The 18,551-nt window shown below is 40.7% G+C and overlaps 1 protein-coding gene across 5 annotated transcripts in view; it reads left to right on the top strand.

The window, feature by feature from the left end:
- PLXNA1 (plexin A1) overlaps nucleotides 1-18,551 on the top strand; it is a 529,295-nt gene that overhangs the window by 233,957 nt on the left and 276,787 nt on the right. Inside the window, exon 4 of one of the 5 annotated variants that reach the window (XM_033926180.1) lies at nucleotides 9,240-9,851. The exons of the other annotated variants lie outside the window; for them this stretch is intronic. Coding sequence (XP_033782071.1) covers nucleotides 9,240-9,392 — 153 coding nt within the window. The 3' untranslated portion in view covers nucleotides 9,393-9,851. Of the gene's footprint in view, nucleotides 1-9,239; nucleotides 9,852-18,551 lie in introns of those variants that run through there. 5 annotated transcript variants of the gene reach the window in all.

The following is an 18,551-nucleotide window of genomic DNA, read 5'->3' as shown; positions in this document are numbered from 1 at the left end:
TGAATAGCATTATCATTCTTACACCTCTGCATGTATCCAAAACACTGCAGCAACATGTCATTTCATTTTCTGCAACCAAAATCAATCCCTTCCTCTCTGAATACACGCTGTACCCTTCTTTTATCACCTCCACTCAAATTGCACAGCTTTCTTCGCACAGATCTTCCACTGAAGCCTCTCTCTCCAGAATTTCAGCTGTACAGTTTGTCCTCTTTCAGCATCGCTGTGACCATGCCAGTCTTGGTCTCAAGTGATTACATTGGCTTCCCATATGCTTCTAGGTACAGTTCAAGACCCTTCACTGTGTAGCTCCTCACTACATTCCCTCTTATTGCCCCATGCAGGGATCCTTCTGACCTCTGCTTTAGTCTAATCTTGCCCCTTTTTGACACTTGGTTCTGCAATCCCCACTTGCTCTTCTGAGCTAGTCACATTCAAGTCCTACCTAAAATTCTACCTTTAAGAGTTACAGGGAAATACTTTTAAAACCAATTGGAGGAAATAGATTTTTAATCAGCAAATAGTTAAGCTCTGGAACACATTGCTAGAAGTTCCGGTAAGAGCGGTTAGCATAGCTGGTTTTAAGAAAGGTTTGGACAATTTCCTGGAGAAAAAGTCCATAGTTTGTTATTGAGAAAGACATGGGGGAAGCCACTGCTTGCCCTGGATCAGTAACATGGAATGTTGCTACTATTTGAGGTTCTGCAATCTTGCTATTCTTTGAGATTCTGCCTGGAAAATAAGAACATAAGAATAGCCTTAAGGGATCAGACCAGTGGTCCATCAAGCCCAGTAACCCATTTTCACAGTGGCCAATCCAGGTCTCTAGTACCTGGCCAAAACCCAAAGAGTAGCAACATTCCATGCTACCGATCTAGGGCAAGCAGAGGCTTCCCCCATATCTTTCTCAATAACAAACTATGGACTTTTCCTCTGGGAATTTGTCCAAACCTTTCTTAAAACCAACTATGCTATCTGCTTTTACCACAACCTCTGGCAATGCATTCCAGAGCTTAACTATTCTCTAAGTGAAAAATATTTCCTCCCATTGGTTTTAAAATCATTTCCCTGTAACTTCGAGTGTCCCTAGTCTTCATAATTTTTGACGGAGTGAAAAATCGATCCACTTGTACCCGTTCTACTCCACTCAGGATTTTGTAGACTTCAATCATATCTCCCCTCAGCCGTCTCTTTTCCAAGCTGAAGAGCCCTAGCCATTTTAGTCTTTCCTCGTATGAGAGGAATTCCATCTCCTTTATCATCTCGGTTGCTCTTCTTTGAACCTTTTTTAGAGCCGTTATATCTTTCTTGAGATAAGGAGACCAGAATAGATCATAATACTCCAGGTGAGATCATACCATTGAGCGATACAGAGGCATTATAATATCTTTAGTCTTGTTAACCATCCCTTTTTTAAATAATTCCTAGTATCTTGTTTGCTTTTTTGGCCGCCACCGCACATTGTTCGGAACTTCTTGTATTGTCAAAGTCAAGTACCCTAACTGAGACCAGCCCTACCTGTGTACGCTCCGGTTTAGCAGGAACTTGTCTAACTTTGTCTTGAATCCCTGGAGGGTATTTTCCCCTATAACAGCCTTAGAAGAGCGTTCCAGTTTTCTATCACTCTCTGGGTGAAGAACTTCCTTACATTTGTACGGAATCTATCCTCTTTCAACTTTAGAGAGTGCCCTCTCGTTCTCTCTACCTTGGAGAGGGTGAATAACCTGTCTTTATCTACTAAGTCTATTCCCTTCAATACCTTAAATGTTTCGATCATGTCCCCTCTGTCTCCCCTTTTCAAGGGAGAAGCCAACATAATGCTTTTCCATGTTTCATGGGAAATTATTTTGCAAATCGATGAAGCTGGAATAATCACGTTTGTGAAAGTGTGTGTTTAGAATTTTTAGCTAGTGAAAAGCCTCTTCTTAAACCATCTTAAAGTCGGTGTTAGGACAGGATCTGAACATATGGACCCAGCAACTCTCCATGGAGGTAATATTCAACCTGCAGCGGTAAACCCACAATGAAAGTCTTTACTTTGACACTTTTCAGTATTTTATGAAGTTTTGTATGTACTAAACAACTTATATTTCCATGTATTCTTAGTGCCTGAAACTAGGTGTCTCCTTATAAAATTATCAATGCATGTTAATATATGTTTAAAAAAAAAAAAAAAAAATTTTAGCACATGTAAAAAAAATTTTTTTATTAAAAATGTTGTACATTGACCTGAGATGGACGTTTCACTGTGTAATCAAGGAGCCTTTTTTCTAAAAACAATTAAGCACGTAACGTGGCATTAGTGCAGGAAACCAGGCTATCGCAAGACATGTTAGCGCATTTTGCGGTAATTTGCCTGTTTGTGCACACTTTAAGTACACATTAAATAGATTTTAGAGATGGTGTGTCATGGGAAGAAAAAGGGTATTCCTGCATTATCCGACTAGAACGTTATGCTTGGTGCATAATACAGGGTTAACAAGGGAACATTTAATGCATTCTAAAGAGGAGGTGATAAACGCTGACTTTATAAATATTTGCAGGTCATAAAATGTGCTGCATTAAATTTGGGTGTAGCACGTAGGAAAGTCTCGCGTTAGAACACACTAAGCCCAAATTTGACTAAAATACACTGCAAAAACAGCCCAAAAATTTGGAAAGGAAGCCAAACCAACAATATTTGCCCTATGCATAGCCCAGGCATATGCAATGTTTTATGTTTAAAGAGTTGTGTGAAATATTAGTGGTCTGGTAAACCAGCCATTAGATGATCTTCCGCGGCCTGACCTCTCTGGTTTCCATGGTAACTGCATGCAACTGGAGCCTTCTGGCTGTTCAGGCCTCGAATACTAAGGCTCGGAGAAAGCCATCATAAATCAAGAGAGAAATGGAGGTGCAGACAGCGTGGAAACCCAAAGAGCGCGGAAAAAAATCTTGAAAGGATTAGAAATGAAGTGTTGAGACTTAGGCTTCAGAAGTGATTGAAGGGCGACGCTTAGTCCATTGTAATTCACCGTACCTTTTGACATGTGTGTGGTGCAGTCATTCATTTTGGATTCTTCCTGCTGAGGGATGGGGGGATTCACCAGTCATCTCTGTGGTGCAATCTTTCGCTTTACTGTAGCTCTGAGTGCTTCCAACATCTTGCCACTTATTTCACGAAGATGAATACAGTTAACGGAAATCCTGTCTAATCAGGGCGCTGTTAAGGATGACTGACTGCCATTGGTGACACGAGCTCTAGAAAAGCTCAGCGGACGTTAACCAATAACAGATTTTGAAAGAATAAATCAAGCACACGGGGGCTCAAAGTCACTGAGCAGCCACGCTTCCAGCAAGCAAACCATGTGTGTTTTTTTTGCAATAGACGGACTTCTCGGAAGAGGTATTGACACCTTTATATTGGGTCTCTCTGACAAATGCACTTAATACACAGCTTCCACCGTTTCACGCCATATTTTATTTAAACGATAAACCTGGGCTATTTTAAACTAATGCAGCTGTTTTAATTCCACTAAGCTTTTTTTGGAAAAAATATATACTTAATTTTTCTCTCTTATATATGTTGACCACTCCCCCCAATATTGTGGTCTAAGAAGGAGGTTAAGATTTGGTTATATTGTAAGATTGGTTTTCTTAGATTCTTTGAATAGTTTTCCTTCTCCGTGTTTCATGGAGCAAGATTTATTGTTGTGAAATTTATATGTAAAGTTATAAATAAATAAAAATGGGAGAGCTTCTGCATGACAGCGCACAGGACTTGAGGCACTGGGCCAACCTAAAGATGATTTTTAACTTCAGCAGAATTACACCCTGGAAGTGTTTTTGGTCTATGGGGCAAAAGAAGAATGCAGAAGAAGAAAAGACCATTGTACTGTAGACATTCCTTCAGCTCGGGCTCTTTGAATTGATTTTGTATGCTTTCGAAAGGTAGAAGAATAAGCTTCCCAAACCAAGATTTAAATCACTGAAGCTTGGCTTGTGCAGAGTTCTTAAGACTGTTATCCTGGACCTAATGCTCACATGACTTTTTATGGCCCTGAGTGAGGCTCTTTAATGACTCTGAATTTTAAAAAAACATAATAGAAGCACTGAACCTTAAAATTGTAAGTCTAAAGACTCTTAACAGCCAGATCAGAATCGATTCCTTGACTGAGTTGAGTCACTGAATGAAAAAGTCATCGTGCGCCGTTCTCTATTGTACCTAAAGTGTAACATCCCCATTTAGGAGTGATTATTTTTAAAGTGTACATTTCTTTTAAGGGGATAGGAAAAATGTGGCAAATTATGGACTAGAAATCACATGTTCCACGAACACGTTGGACTTTGTGTTTGTGCTCTGAGCTTGGGAAGACAGAATCTCAGCGTGGTTGATCAGTCCTCTGACCACCGCGGAGCTTGTCCTCGGTGATGCATCTGGCTTTGATTGAGCCATTCTCTTCCTTCTGTCAGGACTTCACGTGCTCCTCGAAAATAAACAAACGTGTTAAATCTCTTTTTCAAGGGACGTAGTTAAATTCCTGGATGTGATGGCATGTAATGAGAGAGCTTGTGTGTTGTGAAGGAGCTCAGAAGAGGTGAAGTGCAGTAACTGCTCTTTTCTGCTTCTCCATAGTGCCAACTTTGAGGCTGAGGTGAGTCAGTTGGAAGAAGGGTGATTACAGTGCCCTTAGCAGAGCAGAGTAATAGCTCTGCCCCAGAAAAATTGCTTTAAAAGAGCCACATGAAAATAACTGGAGCAACAGAATGATCCTTTCTCCTAGCATAATGTGGTTATTATTCATTGAAAGCTTCTATACCGCTATTAATGACTAGGGAGTCAATTCAAGCGTAATACATGACAATTTTGTGTCAGCTCCCTTTCTTCCTGGTAACTTAACCCATAGTGATTCCAAACCTTCTGCCCTCGTCGCCATATCCATCCTGGTCGAGTGAATGGAGTCTTTTATGTATAGCGCTATTCCTCCACCCTTCTTGCACGTCCTGTCTTTCCTATAGAGTTTATACCCTGGTAGTAAAGATACAGAGAAGGGTGACAAAATGATAAAAGGTTTGGGACGATTTCACTATGAGGAGAGGCTAAAGTGGGTAGGGCTCTTCAGCTTGGAGAAGAGACGTCTCGGGGACGATATGATAGAGGTCTATAAAATACTGAGTGCAGTGGAAAGGGTAGATGTGAATCGCTTGTTTACTTTTTCCAAAAATACTAGGACTAGGGGACATGCAATGAAGCTACTAAGTAGTAGATTTAAAACAAACCGGAGAAAATATTTCTTCACACAACGTGTAATTAAACTCTGGAATCTGTTGCCAGAGAATGTGCATTCCCATCCCAGTTTTCTGATTAATTGCCCCCATGGTTGGAGGAAGATGTTGAACTGCATGGGTGAGCTAGTGGATCCCTCAGGTCCTGTTCTCCTCAGTAATACTTATATAGCTGTTTAGATTATTGGAAAAGTTGGAAGCATGACATGGGGAGAGATACTGAGAAAGGTGGATTAAATATCGGAATTTGCATGCGTTCTTTTCCAAGGATGGTAGAATTATTATCGAAGAATCAAATTGAACAATACACTAATCTACACCTACATGGTATAAGTGCCACGGGGGGCAGACTGTTTCCTTCTATCACGCTTACTCTTCTCGCTGTGCCTTTGTAGACCCTTCTCTACTATGTTATCTTTTTCAATCACTTTTTCTCTTCCTCATCGCCTCTCCTCTTCCTTCTTTTGATGTTTGTCCACTTTCCATCTTTCTCTCTTCCTCTCCATCCTTCTCTCCCTTTTTCCATGTCCCAGTATCTCTGTCACTGACGCTCCTTCTGTAGCATTTCAGCAACCTGAAACAAGTTTCCCATGGTGCTGCTTTCAGTTCACCCTGTGATTTATTTTTCATTTTTCATGAACATTTAATGTGAGAGACTTCTAAGAAGGTTATGACAGTTCTAAGGCTGAATATTTCAGCCAAAGCCTGGTTGACATTATTAGTGAAATGCTTTCTGTGCATTAATAGGATGACAACTGAACGTGCAAGTCTGGCCTGGAAAACATTTGTATTGAGTATAGCACAGTGAAGGAGAGCTGAAAACATGTTGTTCCTGGTTTTTAATTAAATAGACTCTTTCCTTCATTGTCTCAAATGTTTATCCCTTCAGCAATAATCTTACAGTATAAGGGGTATAGTTATCAGTGTGGACTACTACTGTTAAGATGTATTATTTTACTATTAACTCGTATTGTTTAACCCTTTCAGGACCATAAGGATCGTAGGCCAATTTTTGTGGTTTTGACGACATTTTTATGGTAAAAAGGGCTTGCAGATGCCAAAAAATTGATTTTTTGTGAAATATCATTATTTTTTTTAAAAAAATCACACTTCTGGCTTATGGACAGTGTGGCAAGTGAATCTTCTCGTCAATCTGGCAACGACGCTAATGAATGAATGTCGGAACCAGTTTGTTTACATAAAGGCAGTATCCTATGGAATCCGTACATATCAAATTTAGAACTGTAGACTATCCCAATCAAAATTTATAGGATTTTAAAGTTATGGGACAAATATGTCCCTTGGTCCTGAAAGGGTTAAGCACAGACCTCATTTTATGTGTAACCCTTTGCTTACCCAGACGCTGGGAAGGAGCACACAAAGTTACTGTATTTTTCGCTCCATAAGACGCACTTTTACCACCCCCAAAAAAGGGGATGGAAAAGTGGGTGCGTCTTATGGAGCGAATACACCTCCCCCGCCACGGTACCTTTTTTTTAACTGGCGGTGGTCCGGCGTGGTCTCCTGCTGGGCGGCTGCCTTTCTGTTGCAGAGTGGTGCACAACGCAGGAGCGCGACCTCCTTTGCGCTTCCTGCCTGGTCCCATGCCACTTCGTGATTAGGCCCCTATTTGTCTTTATAGAATTGCCATGTTAGTTCACTCTTAAAGATAATATGTAGAAATATTAAAAAGAATTAAAACAAAAAGAATCCAAGTGAAAAAAATTTTTTTTTTTTTAGTAACTAGAGCATGGTTAGATTAGCTTTCAAAGTGGTTTTCGAGTGGCTGTAGGCCTTTTATGATTTTCCTCAGTTGTTTATCTCTGATCTGAAGAAGGAGGATTACCTTCAAAAGCTAATCTAACTGTGCTCTAGTTATTTATTCATTCAATTTTCTATTCACGGTTAATTAATTTCACGGTTTACATGAATGTATTCAGGTACTCAAGCATTTTTCCCTGTCTGTCCTGGTGGGCTCACAATCTAATGTACCTGGGGCAATGGGGGGATTAAGTGACTTGCCCAGGGTCACAGGGAGCAGTGTGGGATTTGAACCCACAACCTCAGGGGGCTGAGGCTGTAGGTTTAACCACTGCACCATTCTAGAAATCAAAATGTAGTAAAAGTGAGCCAAGTATAGGACAATGAAGCCATTGTGACATCACTGTCGAGGTTGGCTCTTATTGGTGGAATGAGGCATTATGATGTCACAATCTCAGCTCTGCTTACCAGAGAGAGAGAGAGAGAGACTTCACAGTATTTATTTCATTTCATTTTCTATACTGTTCTCCCAGGGGAGCTCAGAACAGTTTACATGAATTTATTCAGTTACTCGAGCTTTTTTCACTGTCTGTCCCGGTGGGCTCACGATCTATCTAATGTACCTGGGCAATGGGGTGTCAAGTGGTCCGCTCAGGGTCACAGGGGACAATGTAGGCCTGTGCCCACAATCACAGGGTGCTGAGGCTGTAATTATAATCTCTGCATCACATCTCAGACATTATATGGTATAAAATAGCAAGGCCACCATTGTCGGATAGAGATGGCAAACATAGTTAACAAAAATATGGTGATATTCAAAATGGCAAAACATGGTATGGTGAGACTTAGCATGGTGAGTGTAGGATGGCAGAGCATAGCATGGCAGGCATGGCTGAAAAAGTGAAACATGACAGGGCAAAAATAGTAAGGCAAGCGTGCACAGCATGGAAGACATGGCAGAGTAAACACTGAGTGGCAGAATGGTAATGAGAGATTGTAGCATGGTATACCTAGTATGGCAAATATGGTGTATAGTAAAGTATAATCTAATGCAGTGTCTCTCAAACTTTTTTTTTTAGCTCTGACACACTAAGTGGAGCAAATATTTGCAGCGGCACATTTGAACTGAAATTAAAAAATTGCAAAACCAACTAAAAATTAAATTTGAGAGTTATCCATTTAAAGTTCTTTAAGCTATAAATGGGCAATTGTAACAACAGTGAAGCTAAAGTAGATAGAAAAGAATTGCTAACCAATATGATGGATGTGCTTGTTTTTGAGTGGAAATTAACTCAAAATGTGGCTCGATAGTGAACAAGCAGGCGCATGCATTTCATTATCCGCCATCTGCAGTCATTCTCTTTTTTTTTCAATTTAATTTCTGTCAGAGCTGAAAATCCAAGTTCGCAAAGATAAGAAGATCCAAACGGTAACAAAGCCTTGATTGCTTTGTTGCTCAGGTTAGGATAACTACTGCATAAAAAAATACTAAAATTACTCGCCAATAGTTTTCAAGGATCAATTACATCAAAGAATGACACTTGTCTGGGTAGTCGTATCCTTACGAACATAGACGTTCATAACATTGGCAGACTTGCGCATGGCGACGTACATGTCATCTATTCTAGTATATACTTATGAAGGGAATTTTTAAAAAATAAAATAAAATTCTAGAATCTCTCGTGGCACACAGTTTGAGAGACCCTGGTCCTAGTGTATTGGGACAAAGATGGTGAACAGTATGACAAGGTGTGGAAGAACATTGAGAGAGAAAACATGACATAGTCTGTTATCACTTGGATTCTGCCTGTTTTATTTCTTTTTATTTCTACATATTATCCTATAGAATAGGCTTAAAACAGGCACCAGATACCAGCACAATTAAAATGTGCTCTGTTATATAATTACCCTCACTGTGGTTTGCTGTATGTACGATTATTCAGCCTATTTTTTTTGTTGTTAAAGAGAGAAAAGATGTGGTTCTGTAAATATTTGTGTGTGTGTTTTTGCTGGAGAATACATTTTCATACAGTCAGCATTTTGCACTGTCTATAAAAAATGTGCTGTGAGCTGAGAAATTGCCTTTTTGTAATTATTATTTCATTCTTTAAAGAATAATGGAAAAAAAAGAACAGAGCTTATTTAATTGCTAGTGTGCTTTCTGATATGAGCCTTTGTAAGTTAAGCCCTGTGTATCATGTGCTATGTTGTAGGCGGCTGGTGCTAGAACAGGAGTGTGTAGAGGTATTTCGGGAGTGCTCGTCGAGATATCGGAGAAGAATTCCACTATGTGCTTCCAGCAACTTAAAACAGCTTCCCAGAACAAAGCTTCTAATCCCCTCTGGCCCCAGACTGTCTCCTTATAATTGTTCAGACTTGGAGAAGCTCCACCCTCCTGTGCCTCCTCTATGACTTTTGACCCCTTGCACGGTGATCATGTGCTCTTCCGCCATTTTCTGTTATAAATGCCTGGATTTGTACAGTGCGAGAGGACTCTGAGCCCAGAAGTGGGATTCTTCCTTGTGACGGAAGAGAGAGCACAAAGAATTTTAAAAATGAAATCAAAATGACGAAATAGTTTGACACCCACCACACAGGACTTCACAAAGATCTCATCACCCATCCATGTCTCTCTGTCTCGCCTACCCTGTTTCTCACCTTACCCACCCCTCCCTCTTCCTGTGAGACTGTCATTGGACTGCTTTCATGTTTCCTTATATATATATATATATTAATATTTTTCAACATTTACTTATTTCTAATCTGATCTGAAGAAGGGTTACCTTTGAAAGGCAATCATAAAATGCAATAAGTTCAATAAAAAAGGTATCGCCTTATTTCATTTATTTATTTATTTCTATGTATTTTCTTTAAAAGTGGACTACCACATAATTTTAATATAAATGCATTTAAACTCTTTGCACGGGTATGTATGTGCTTTTGTTAAGATAACTATATTTTCCCTAAAAATACATTAAGTTGCTGAAACCATTGTATGGGATGGGTATGCTTGTGTGTGTTGGTATTGACACATAGCTGTGTTCTATATAAGATCGTATCAGTGTATTATAGTTGTACCTCTCTATATTATGATGACAATTTGTAAAGGGATTTAACCCCATTACCTCCAAACCCCTACCATTGTCCCTTTGAAAATGTCTCCAGGGCCTCTGTAGGGAAAAGCATGCAAACCTTTGAGAATGTTGGTAGTGATGGGTACAGGATGGCGGAAGAGCACATGGGTATTTTATTTCCACATTCCTGCACTTGCTTCCTTCTGCCTTTCACCTGCAGAGTATGTTGGGAAAAGTCTCCTGATACAATAACCTCATAAAGGAATTTTCCCTTGCAAAATCTGCTAACGGCATCCATGGGGCCTGCAAGATGTGTGGAAGGGTTGAGAATTGCCCTCTAAATGAAATGTAAACCAGCTAGTCTTTTGGAAAAAAAATGAGTTGATGCTGTAGGCTGAGGCTCTTCCATGGAATCCTGTGCAAAAATGAGTTCATGGTAAGACAGATAACAGCGGACTGGATTAAGATGGGCCATCCAGTCTGCCAAACTGAAGCTTGTCCACTTTGGGTAGATGCAAGTGTAAATTCTCATACACCAAACACCAACTTCCCTCACCTTCTCTCAGCTCTTTACCCATCACCATCCTCCATAAATATCCAAAGTATACCAAAATCTGTCTTATGTGCCCAATTAAGTCATTCCAGCCTTGTTGTCTTCAGCTTTGTCTCTTGCAATAGCACAGTATAAGCCAATATCAAGTCTCCTCATAAAACAGTTTTGTAATAATTGCCATCATCACCAGCAGCAAAGAAGATATGCTGCATCTATTGAGAAAAGTCAAAACTGAAAGTCATAACACAGGATTAGAACTGAACATAAATAACATCATGAACATGGAAAATGAAGATTTTGAGCTTGAAGTTGATAGAATAAAAGTTGTAAAGGATTTCAGTCTCCTCAAAGATGCAACTGGCAGGGAAGAAATACTTCACAGAATAGCACTTGGTCACTCTTCAATGAAGGCTCTCGACAAAGTATTCAAAGGCAAGGAAATAACATTCCAAATGAAGATCAGACTTGTCTATGCACTCATTTTCTCAGTGGTTAATTACGAATGCGAAAGCTGGACACTATGGAAACAAGACAGAAGACAGAAAGAAGATTGACTCATTTGAGCTTTGGTGTTGGAGAAGGATTTTATGCGTGCTTTTGACAACTAGAAGAACTAAGAAATCGATTCTGGAAGAGATTGAACTGGCTATGTCACTCGAAGCCCAAATTACTTACAACTGTTTTACTTTGATCATACTGTCAGAAGAGAAAGATCATTGGAGAAGGACATCATGTTTGGAAAGATCGAAAGAAGCAGGCGAAGAGGGCGACCTGCAATCAGATGGCTGGACACGTTGAAAACGTGGATGACGCTGGAGGACCTGACCGGAGAAGCACAAAACTGATTTACTTTTAGATTCTTCAAGTCACTAGGACTCTAGCATAAGTCGATGGCACCTAAGAAGACGAAAAATTGCCACATCCACCAAGACTAGTGAGACAATTGTAATAGTCTGGCCTCTCTGTACTTAACTGAATTTGTGTTTTAGCCAAGTTTTCCTGTAAACAGAAGTTGTTAAACAGAGATCCTTAAATTATATTTATCTTATTGATGAGTATCTTTGGATCTGGAGAGCTTGGGTAAGAGAGAGTCGTGACCCTTTAACCTCCTGTTGCTTTCTTGCTGTTTAAGCTACTGCCCACAGCTGGTATATCTATATGTGGAACTGGACCAGCTACCTGGGTGGTCCACTAACAGGGCCTCAATGCCTCCATATACTGAAATAGTTTTGTTTGGATCTGTTCCCTAGACAACCAGTTAGTAATTTGGAAACTCTCAGGCTGCCTTTTTTTTTTCTGTGGAACATTAACCTCTGACCTATTTTTAAAATAAACAATAAATTGTGCTGTGGTGGTGATTCAAAGGTTAAAAGGGTGAGAATTGGAGATCACAAGGGACTGAGCAATGGCTGTCATGTGGTGATGGTCGGGCTTATATGCTAAAAGAGGAAGACAAGGCAGAAGGTGTTAAAGCCTGTAATATTTATTTTGTGAAAAAAATCAAGAAGAATTATGATGTAATTGTTTAACTTGTGAAATCTCAAATTCTGAAAATTTGGCGATTACTAAAACTAAAAAAAAAAATAATTTTAAAGTAGATTTTCCTTTGGTGCTTGTGCCTTTATAGGGTGGCAGGTGTATATATTGCTTTATGTACCATACAAAGACCCTTAAAGTTAAGTTTCTTTTTTATGGTAGCCAGTGGACTAACCCTCTCAAATTGTTTGTCGAAAAATCAGTCTGGCTGCTCTAACCTAACCATCACACTTACTAAACTCATCTAAGGAAATACTTTTTTACGAAAGGGTGGTAGATGCATGGAATGCTCTCCCGATAAAAGGCGGTGAAGACAAAGACTGTATCTGAATTCAAGAAAGAGTGGATCAAGCATCTGGAATCAGTTAGTGAGAGGAGGAGATAGTGGATGCTGCAGATGGACAGATTGGATGGACCATTTGGTCTTTAACTGCCATCATGTTTCTATGATTATATCATTTCATCCCATTATCATGTAAAACATCCATTTTTCAAACTATAATGATTGTATTTCTCTGAATTGCTAATGGCCTCTTGTACCAACCCCTAACTCCATATTAAATGCAGTCCCTTAGTAGTTGCCACCCTAGGTGACATTTAGTCTTCAGATTGCTGTCGGCCCTGTTTCTGCCACTTCAAGGACTGGTGCTACCCCCAGCTGCAGAGTAGATCTGTCTTTCTGAAAGAGCTTCGTTAAGTCCTCTGTCTTGTTTCTAATAATTTGACTGTAAGATTCTTCCCTATTGTGTTTCTTTATCTAGGATCCACCAAAGAGTTAATCTTGCCTTGGATGCAAAGTCCGGATTCCAGCTATATAGCTTAGTTGAACTTGGAAAGTCTCCCAACCTCCCTTAGTGTTTTTGCTTAATAATTTCATTGTCTCTCCTTGACTTTGCAAGGCCTCTTGAGCTCCCTGTGCCTTGTGTGTGTTGCTAGAACATCCATCCTGAAAGTGATTGTGCATTTTTTTTCTAAAATATGAATTTGCAAAGGATCTGATTACCTCTTCTGAAGAAAAACATTATATACATGAATTTCATATGCTTCTTATATCTACAGTGGCAGGGTATGTAGAGTATGATCTTTACTGTGTGTACTTTGTGACTCCAGCAGTGAGCCATCTAGGTCATGCCCCCAACACCTACACAGTCATACCAATGACCTAAGTTTACAAAGCCATTTTGCACACTTCTTGGGATCTAGCTGGATACTTGGGACCTGGGTTGGCCTCTGTTGGAAACGGGATCCTGGGCTTGATGGATCTTCAGTCTGTCCCAGTATGGCAACTCTTCTATTCTTATGTTTTTAGCTGTAGTGCCACATATTTGCTTCTCACGTGGTAGGAGCCTGTTCTACAAAGGAAGGCATCTACTTTCCCTTATGGAATACTAGTGCAACTGTTCAAATACATGCCTATAGATACATGTATAGTATTCTGTAAGATCCTCACTGGAGCCCTATTTGGATATCTAACTGTAAAATATGCACGATATAGGTTGTGTGTGTATTTCTTAAAATTCTGCCTCAACGTCATCCTATATATACTCATGTATGGCATTACGTTAATGATTCACATGCAGAACTGGTGTGTAACTAATGGCGCATATGTTATAGAATGACCACATCAGCTCAGATACAAATTCTGCCTGCTGGCTACATTTTCCATAGAGTAAAATATTCTTTGCAGGAGGGGAGCTCATTCTTGTTGTTTCATTCCTAAGATGATGGATTTTCGGTGAGAAGGCAATTCATCTTTGAGTCAGTTTTGGCTTTTATTTGAGGTTTTGTTGCATCAATTGGAGGACTATGGGTGGTAGGCAGCACTGATGCCTTTCTTTGTGGAAGAGCTGGAGATGGGAATAGGAGGTATTTCGTTTCTTAACTCTTTCTGGGATAAGCCCTGTAAATACTTTTTTGTTCACTGGTATTTTAAAGAAATAAGACATTCATGCTGCTGGAGTACAACACAGTCACATTGCTGCTTTCGTAATCTGGAAACTTTGCGTAAGAGGTGGAATCCCACAGGCCAGCACAAGATCAGTTCCCTCAGCTTGTGTCTTGTTTTTTTTTTTTTTTTAAACATATTTTTATTGAAAGTGAAAAAAGTCACAACCAGATATAATACAAAGTCTACAGCAGTAATGGGAATAAGTCCAAATACAAGAGATAAACATCAAGAACAATAAGATCAACCCCCGCAACCGAACCCAGCCAGGGTCTCATAAGGACAAGAGAGCAAAACGGAGCACAGCTCGGCTCGTCCAGGGGAAGCTCAATGGAACAAGAAAGTGCAATATAACAAGACATCAAGTGTCGTAGCCTTCCACCGTTTTGAATTTAAACTTCCCCAAAAGGATCATCCACTGCAATCACCACCACACAGACACACCAACAGCCACTCCCTGCAACAGAACGTACAGACCCCCCCCCCCAGACATACCAGAACCCCTCCCTCACCCTCCTCAACCCCAGGGTACCAATGAGAGTGGGGCTCAATGTAGAACTAAAGGCTGAGCTAAGAGAAAAAAGGAAGGGAAAGGGAAAGAAAAAGAAGAGATAGAAGAAGAGGACGGAGACACAAGGTCACCCCCCCCCCCCCACAACCATTCAGGCTGCCACCAACTCCGTGTCTTGTTAATGTCACTCCATTCTTAATTCTGAGCTTCTGGTTCCAGTTATGAAGGTGGATCAGATCAGTGTCCACTGTCTTTGACCCTGCACTACCCTGAAGACTAAGAACGAGCAAAGAGATAAAATTGACCTTGAGGAATTAGAGGCACAAGATGGAGATGCTGCTGGTTTTGATGTCCGACCTGCCAGGAACATCTGTTTTCTCTTGCCGGTGAATGCTGCATCACATTTGAGTGTCTGCCATAGGATGCAAGCTGGGATCCAAATAACAGTTATTTTCTAGTTAAAATTTCTGCTATGGGCAGGAAAGCCATGTAGTGCAGGAATAATAATTTAGTAATTGCATAGTACAAGGGGGCGCTGAAAAGTTTTCAGCCCAACCAAGAAGACGTGGATATGGTTCAATCAATGATCTGAAACAATGTGAAAACATAGAATTTCATTTCTGCAAATTGGCCCTTAACAAAATAAGATAACACTCTTTTCAGCTACAGTGGCAAAATACTCAGAAATTCGGAAGTAGGTTGGTTGGGCTGAGAACTTTCAGCACCTTCTCGTATCTTATAATTCAAGGTTGCTTAAATACAGTTTCCATTGAGAAGATGAATGGCCAAGAGTGGAGAGGAGATGCCTGCAAGAGTACATTATATTATATTACCTTACAGTTCTAGTCGGATTATAAAAAGAGGCATTCTGGTCCTATCCAGTAAGATTACAAGATGGTTATTTGGTTGGTATTTATTAGGTCCTGGGGATAGAAGGATGTAATTGGTTATATCATGGGTCTGTCTTGATAAATGTCCTGAAGAGCATGGTTTTTATTTCTCTTCTGAAGGATCATTTTTTGGCTATCAGCAGTCGCCCGCGGTCAGTTTCCCTACCATGAGGTCTGGGCGCATTGCCCCCCTCACACGTTTTCAGAGCATCACTGGTTCTGACATACATGAGGGTTGAACATACTTCCCTCTGGGACAGTTGATGGTATGAAGACGTAGCCGAGAAAGATGGTTCTTGACATGCTCTGCGTAATAGACTGTGTGTCTGTCTTCGTGTTGGAATTTTAAATTCTGCTGGGCGTACACATTCTGTTATAGCAAGGTTTTTATAAATGGACTATTTTGGCCGAAATCATTCATTAACCCCAGGTATCGCCGTGGAAGTCATTTTTCTGTATCTGTTCTCTTCCGAGCAGGCTGTGATGTTTCTGAATGCTGAGCAGGAGACAGAATGCGATGTGTATGATATTAAGAAAGCATTTATGATAGTCTTATCACGAAATCCACAGACCTAGAGGTTTAAAATAACGACAGCCTTCCAAGAGACTGCCTGTCAGTAAAGTGCAGGCTGTTATATTTTCCTATTAGTGTCTGTGGGTTATCAGCCCTGCTTGTCTTACAGAGGGAATATTTTTCATTCTTAAGCCCCTCATCTGGTTTGGATATCTAAATAACATGAGATACCGTAGCCACTAGATTTCCCAGCATGCACTGTTCCCACAACTTCCATCTGATCTGCTGTCAGGCCAACCCTGACTGTAAATCAGACGTTTCCCGCCTGTCTCTTGTGGATGGATAAGGGCATCAGATATCCAGGAGAAGTCAGGCCATGCACTGTGCTTTGTTGGCTTGTCGGTTTTGGGACTCCTTGTTTTCAGTTGGCTTTGCCAACTTGCAAGGGAAGTATTAGCGAGTGCCGCCAGCTCTGCACAGCACAACTGCGGCCATTCTCCTTATGTGGACTCGTGACCTATAGACAAACCTGTCAGGTGGTGACCCTGAACATTTGGAAATTCAAACTCAGTAATAACACAGTTTAGGGTTCTCTGTAGAGGCTCTCAGTTCCCCAAATTAGCCACTTTTTATTCTTTTCAATCCAGTGGAATGTTGGAAAATTATACAAAAGAGATTCAAAATGTTTGTTCATGAGCATGAGGGAAAAGCAATTTTCTATAAATTTTAACATCACGAGATCAAATTTAGCATGGCTTAAAAAAAGATGCCTGAAGTTTGAAAATGGGCCAGGTTAGAGCAGGAATTCCAAAGAAATGAAGACTAAGAAATGGCCTGAAACATTTCTGTGGGAGAAGGAATTCCAACTCCTGCAGCAAAGAAACATTGATCCGTTGACAACAGCCGTTTGGGAATTTGCTGTCACTCTTCTATCCTCTCCCAGTGATAGGCATACACAGAAACACAAGAATAGGCACAGCACATATTTCGTTTTTTTGTTTTAAATTCTACTGTGAAAATCTAGCCATATAGCTTGTCACAGGTTTCCGGGTCTCGCTGCGTCTTGTCAGGTAGAAGCCGCCGTTTCAGCCACCAAGCTCTGGCTTTCTTTTACATTTTATCCCTACAGTTAATCCATTCTGTAGTATAATATCTTCAGAAAGCCACAGCATAGAAACACCGAAACATGATGGCAGTCGTAAGGCGGAAGTCATTATGCCATTGTATAGATCCATGGTGAGGCCCCACCTGGAATACTGAGTGCAATTCTGGAGGCCGCATTATCGCAAGGATGTGCTGAGACTGGAGTCGGTGCAAAGAATGGCCACCCGGATGGTCTCGGGACTCAAGGATCTACCATACGAAAAACGGCTTGACAAATTACAGCTATACTCGCTCGAGGAGCGCAGAGAGAGGGGGGACATGATCGAGACGTTCAAGTATCTTACGGGCCGCATCGAGGCGGAGGAAGATATCTTCTTTTTCAAGGGTCCCACGACAACAAGAGGGCATCCGTTGAAAATCAGGGGCGGGAAACTACGAGGTGACACCAGGAAATTTTTTTTCACTGAAAGAGTGGTTGATCGCTGGAATAGTCTTCCACTACAGGTGATTGAGGCCAGCAGCGTGCCTGATTTTAAGGCCAAATGGGATCGGCACATGGGATCTATTCACAGGGCAAAGGTAGGGGAGGGACATTAAGGTGGGCAGACTAGATGGGCCGTGGGCCCTTATCTGCCGTCTATTTCTATGTTTCTATGTTTCTATAAAGGCCAAATGGCCCATCCAGTCTACCCATCCGCAGTAACCATTATCTCTTCCTCTCTCCAAGAGATCCCGCGTGCCTATCCCAGGCCCTTTTGAATTCAGACACAGCATGGTGGCTGAAATGTCGGTTTCTACGTAACAAGATGCAGCGAGACCTGGAAACCTGCAACAAGCACAGTGCCAGCTGTGGAAAAAACCCTGAGAGAACATCTAGCCATATAGCTTTCTTCACGATTGCTAAATACCGTCACACCTTGTGACTCTATCATATAATTTGCTACTGATTTCTGTTTATACTGCCTGCTAGTGGTAGAAAATTATGGCAGTACCTGTTGTCTTGATACAGCGGCACCTGGTAGATAAAATATTAGATGCACCCTTTGAAATCTGTAAAACAGTGACTTCTAATGTTGATTGCAATCCATCTTGTCATTTGCCTGCGAAAGATGGTAAAGTAAGTAAGCACTTCCATAAACATGTGGCTCCATTTTATTATTGTTGCCAGCCTCATGTAATTTCTGGAAACTCTGCAACCTCTGTCTCCTCCAGGGCAGAGACACACACACAGACAACAGTGATGCATATATACACACAGAGAAGGGTTAAAAAGAATTCAAATAGCTATGCTCTGCACACTTTCTCAACTTATTTTTCAAGTTTAGTTTCTTTTGCTTTCTCTTTCTTCTAACTCAGTGTCTCAAACTTTTTTAGCTCTGGCACACTAAACGGAGCAAA

The sequence above is a fragment of the Geotrypetes seraphini genome, chromosome 17 (genome assembly GCF_902459505.1).
Source record: "Geotrypetes seraphini chromosome 17, aGeoSer1.1, whole genome shotgun sequence".
Lineage (NCBI taxonomy): Eukaryota > Metazoa > Chordata > Amphibia > Gymnophiona > Dermophiidae > Geotrypetes > Geotrypetes seraphini.
Note: the sequence above shows the minus strand (reverse complement) of the source record. Positions and strands in the feature narration are given on the sequence as shown.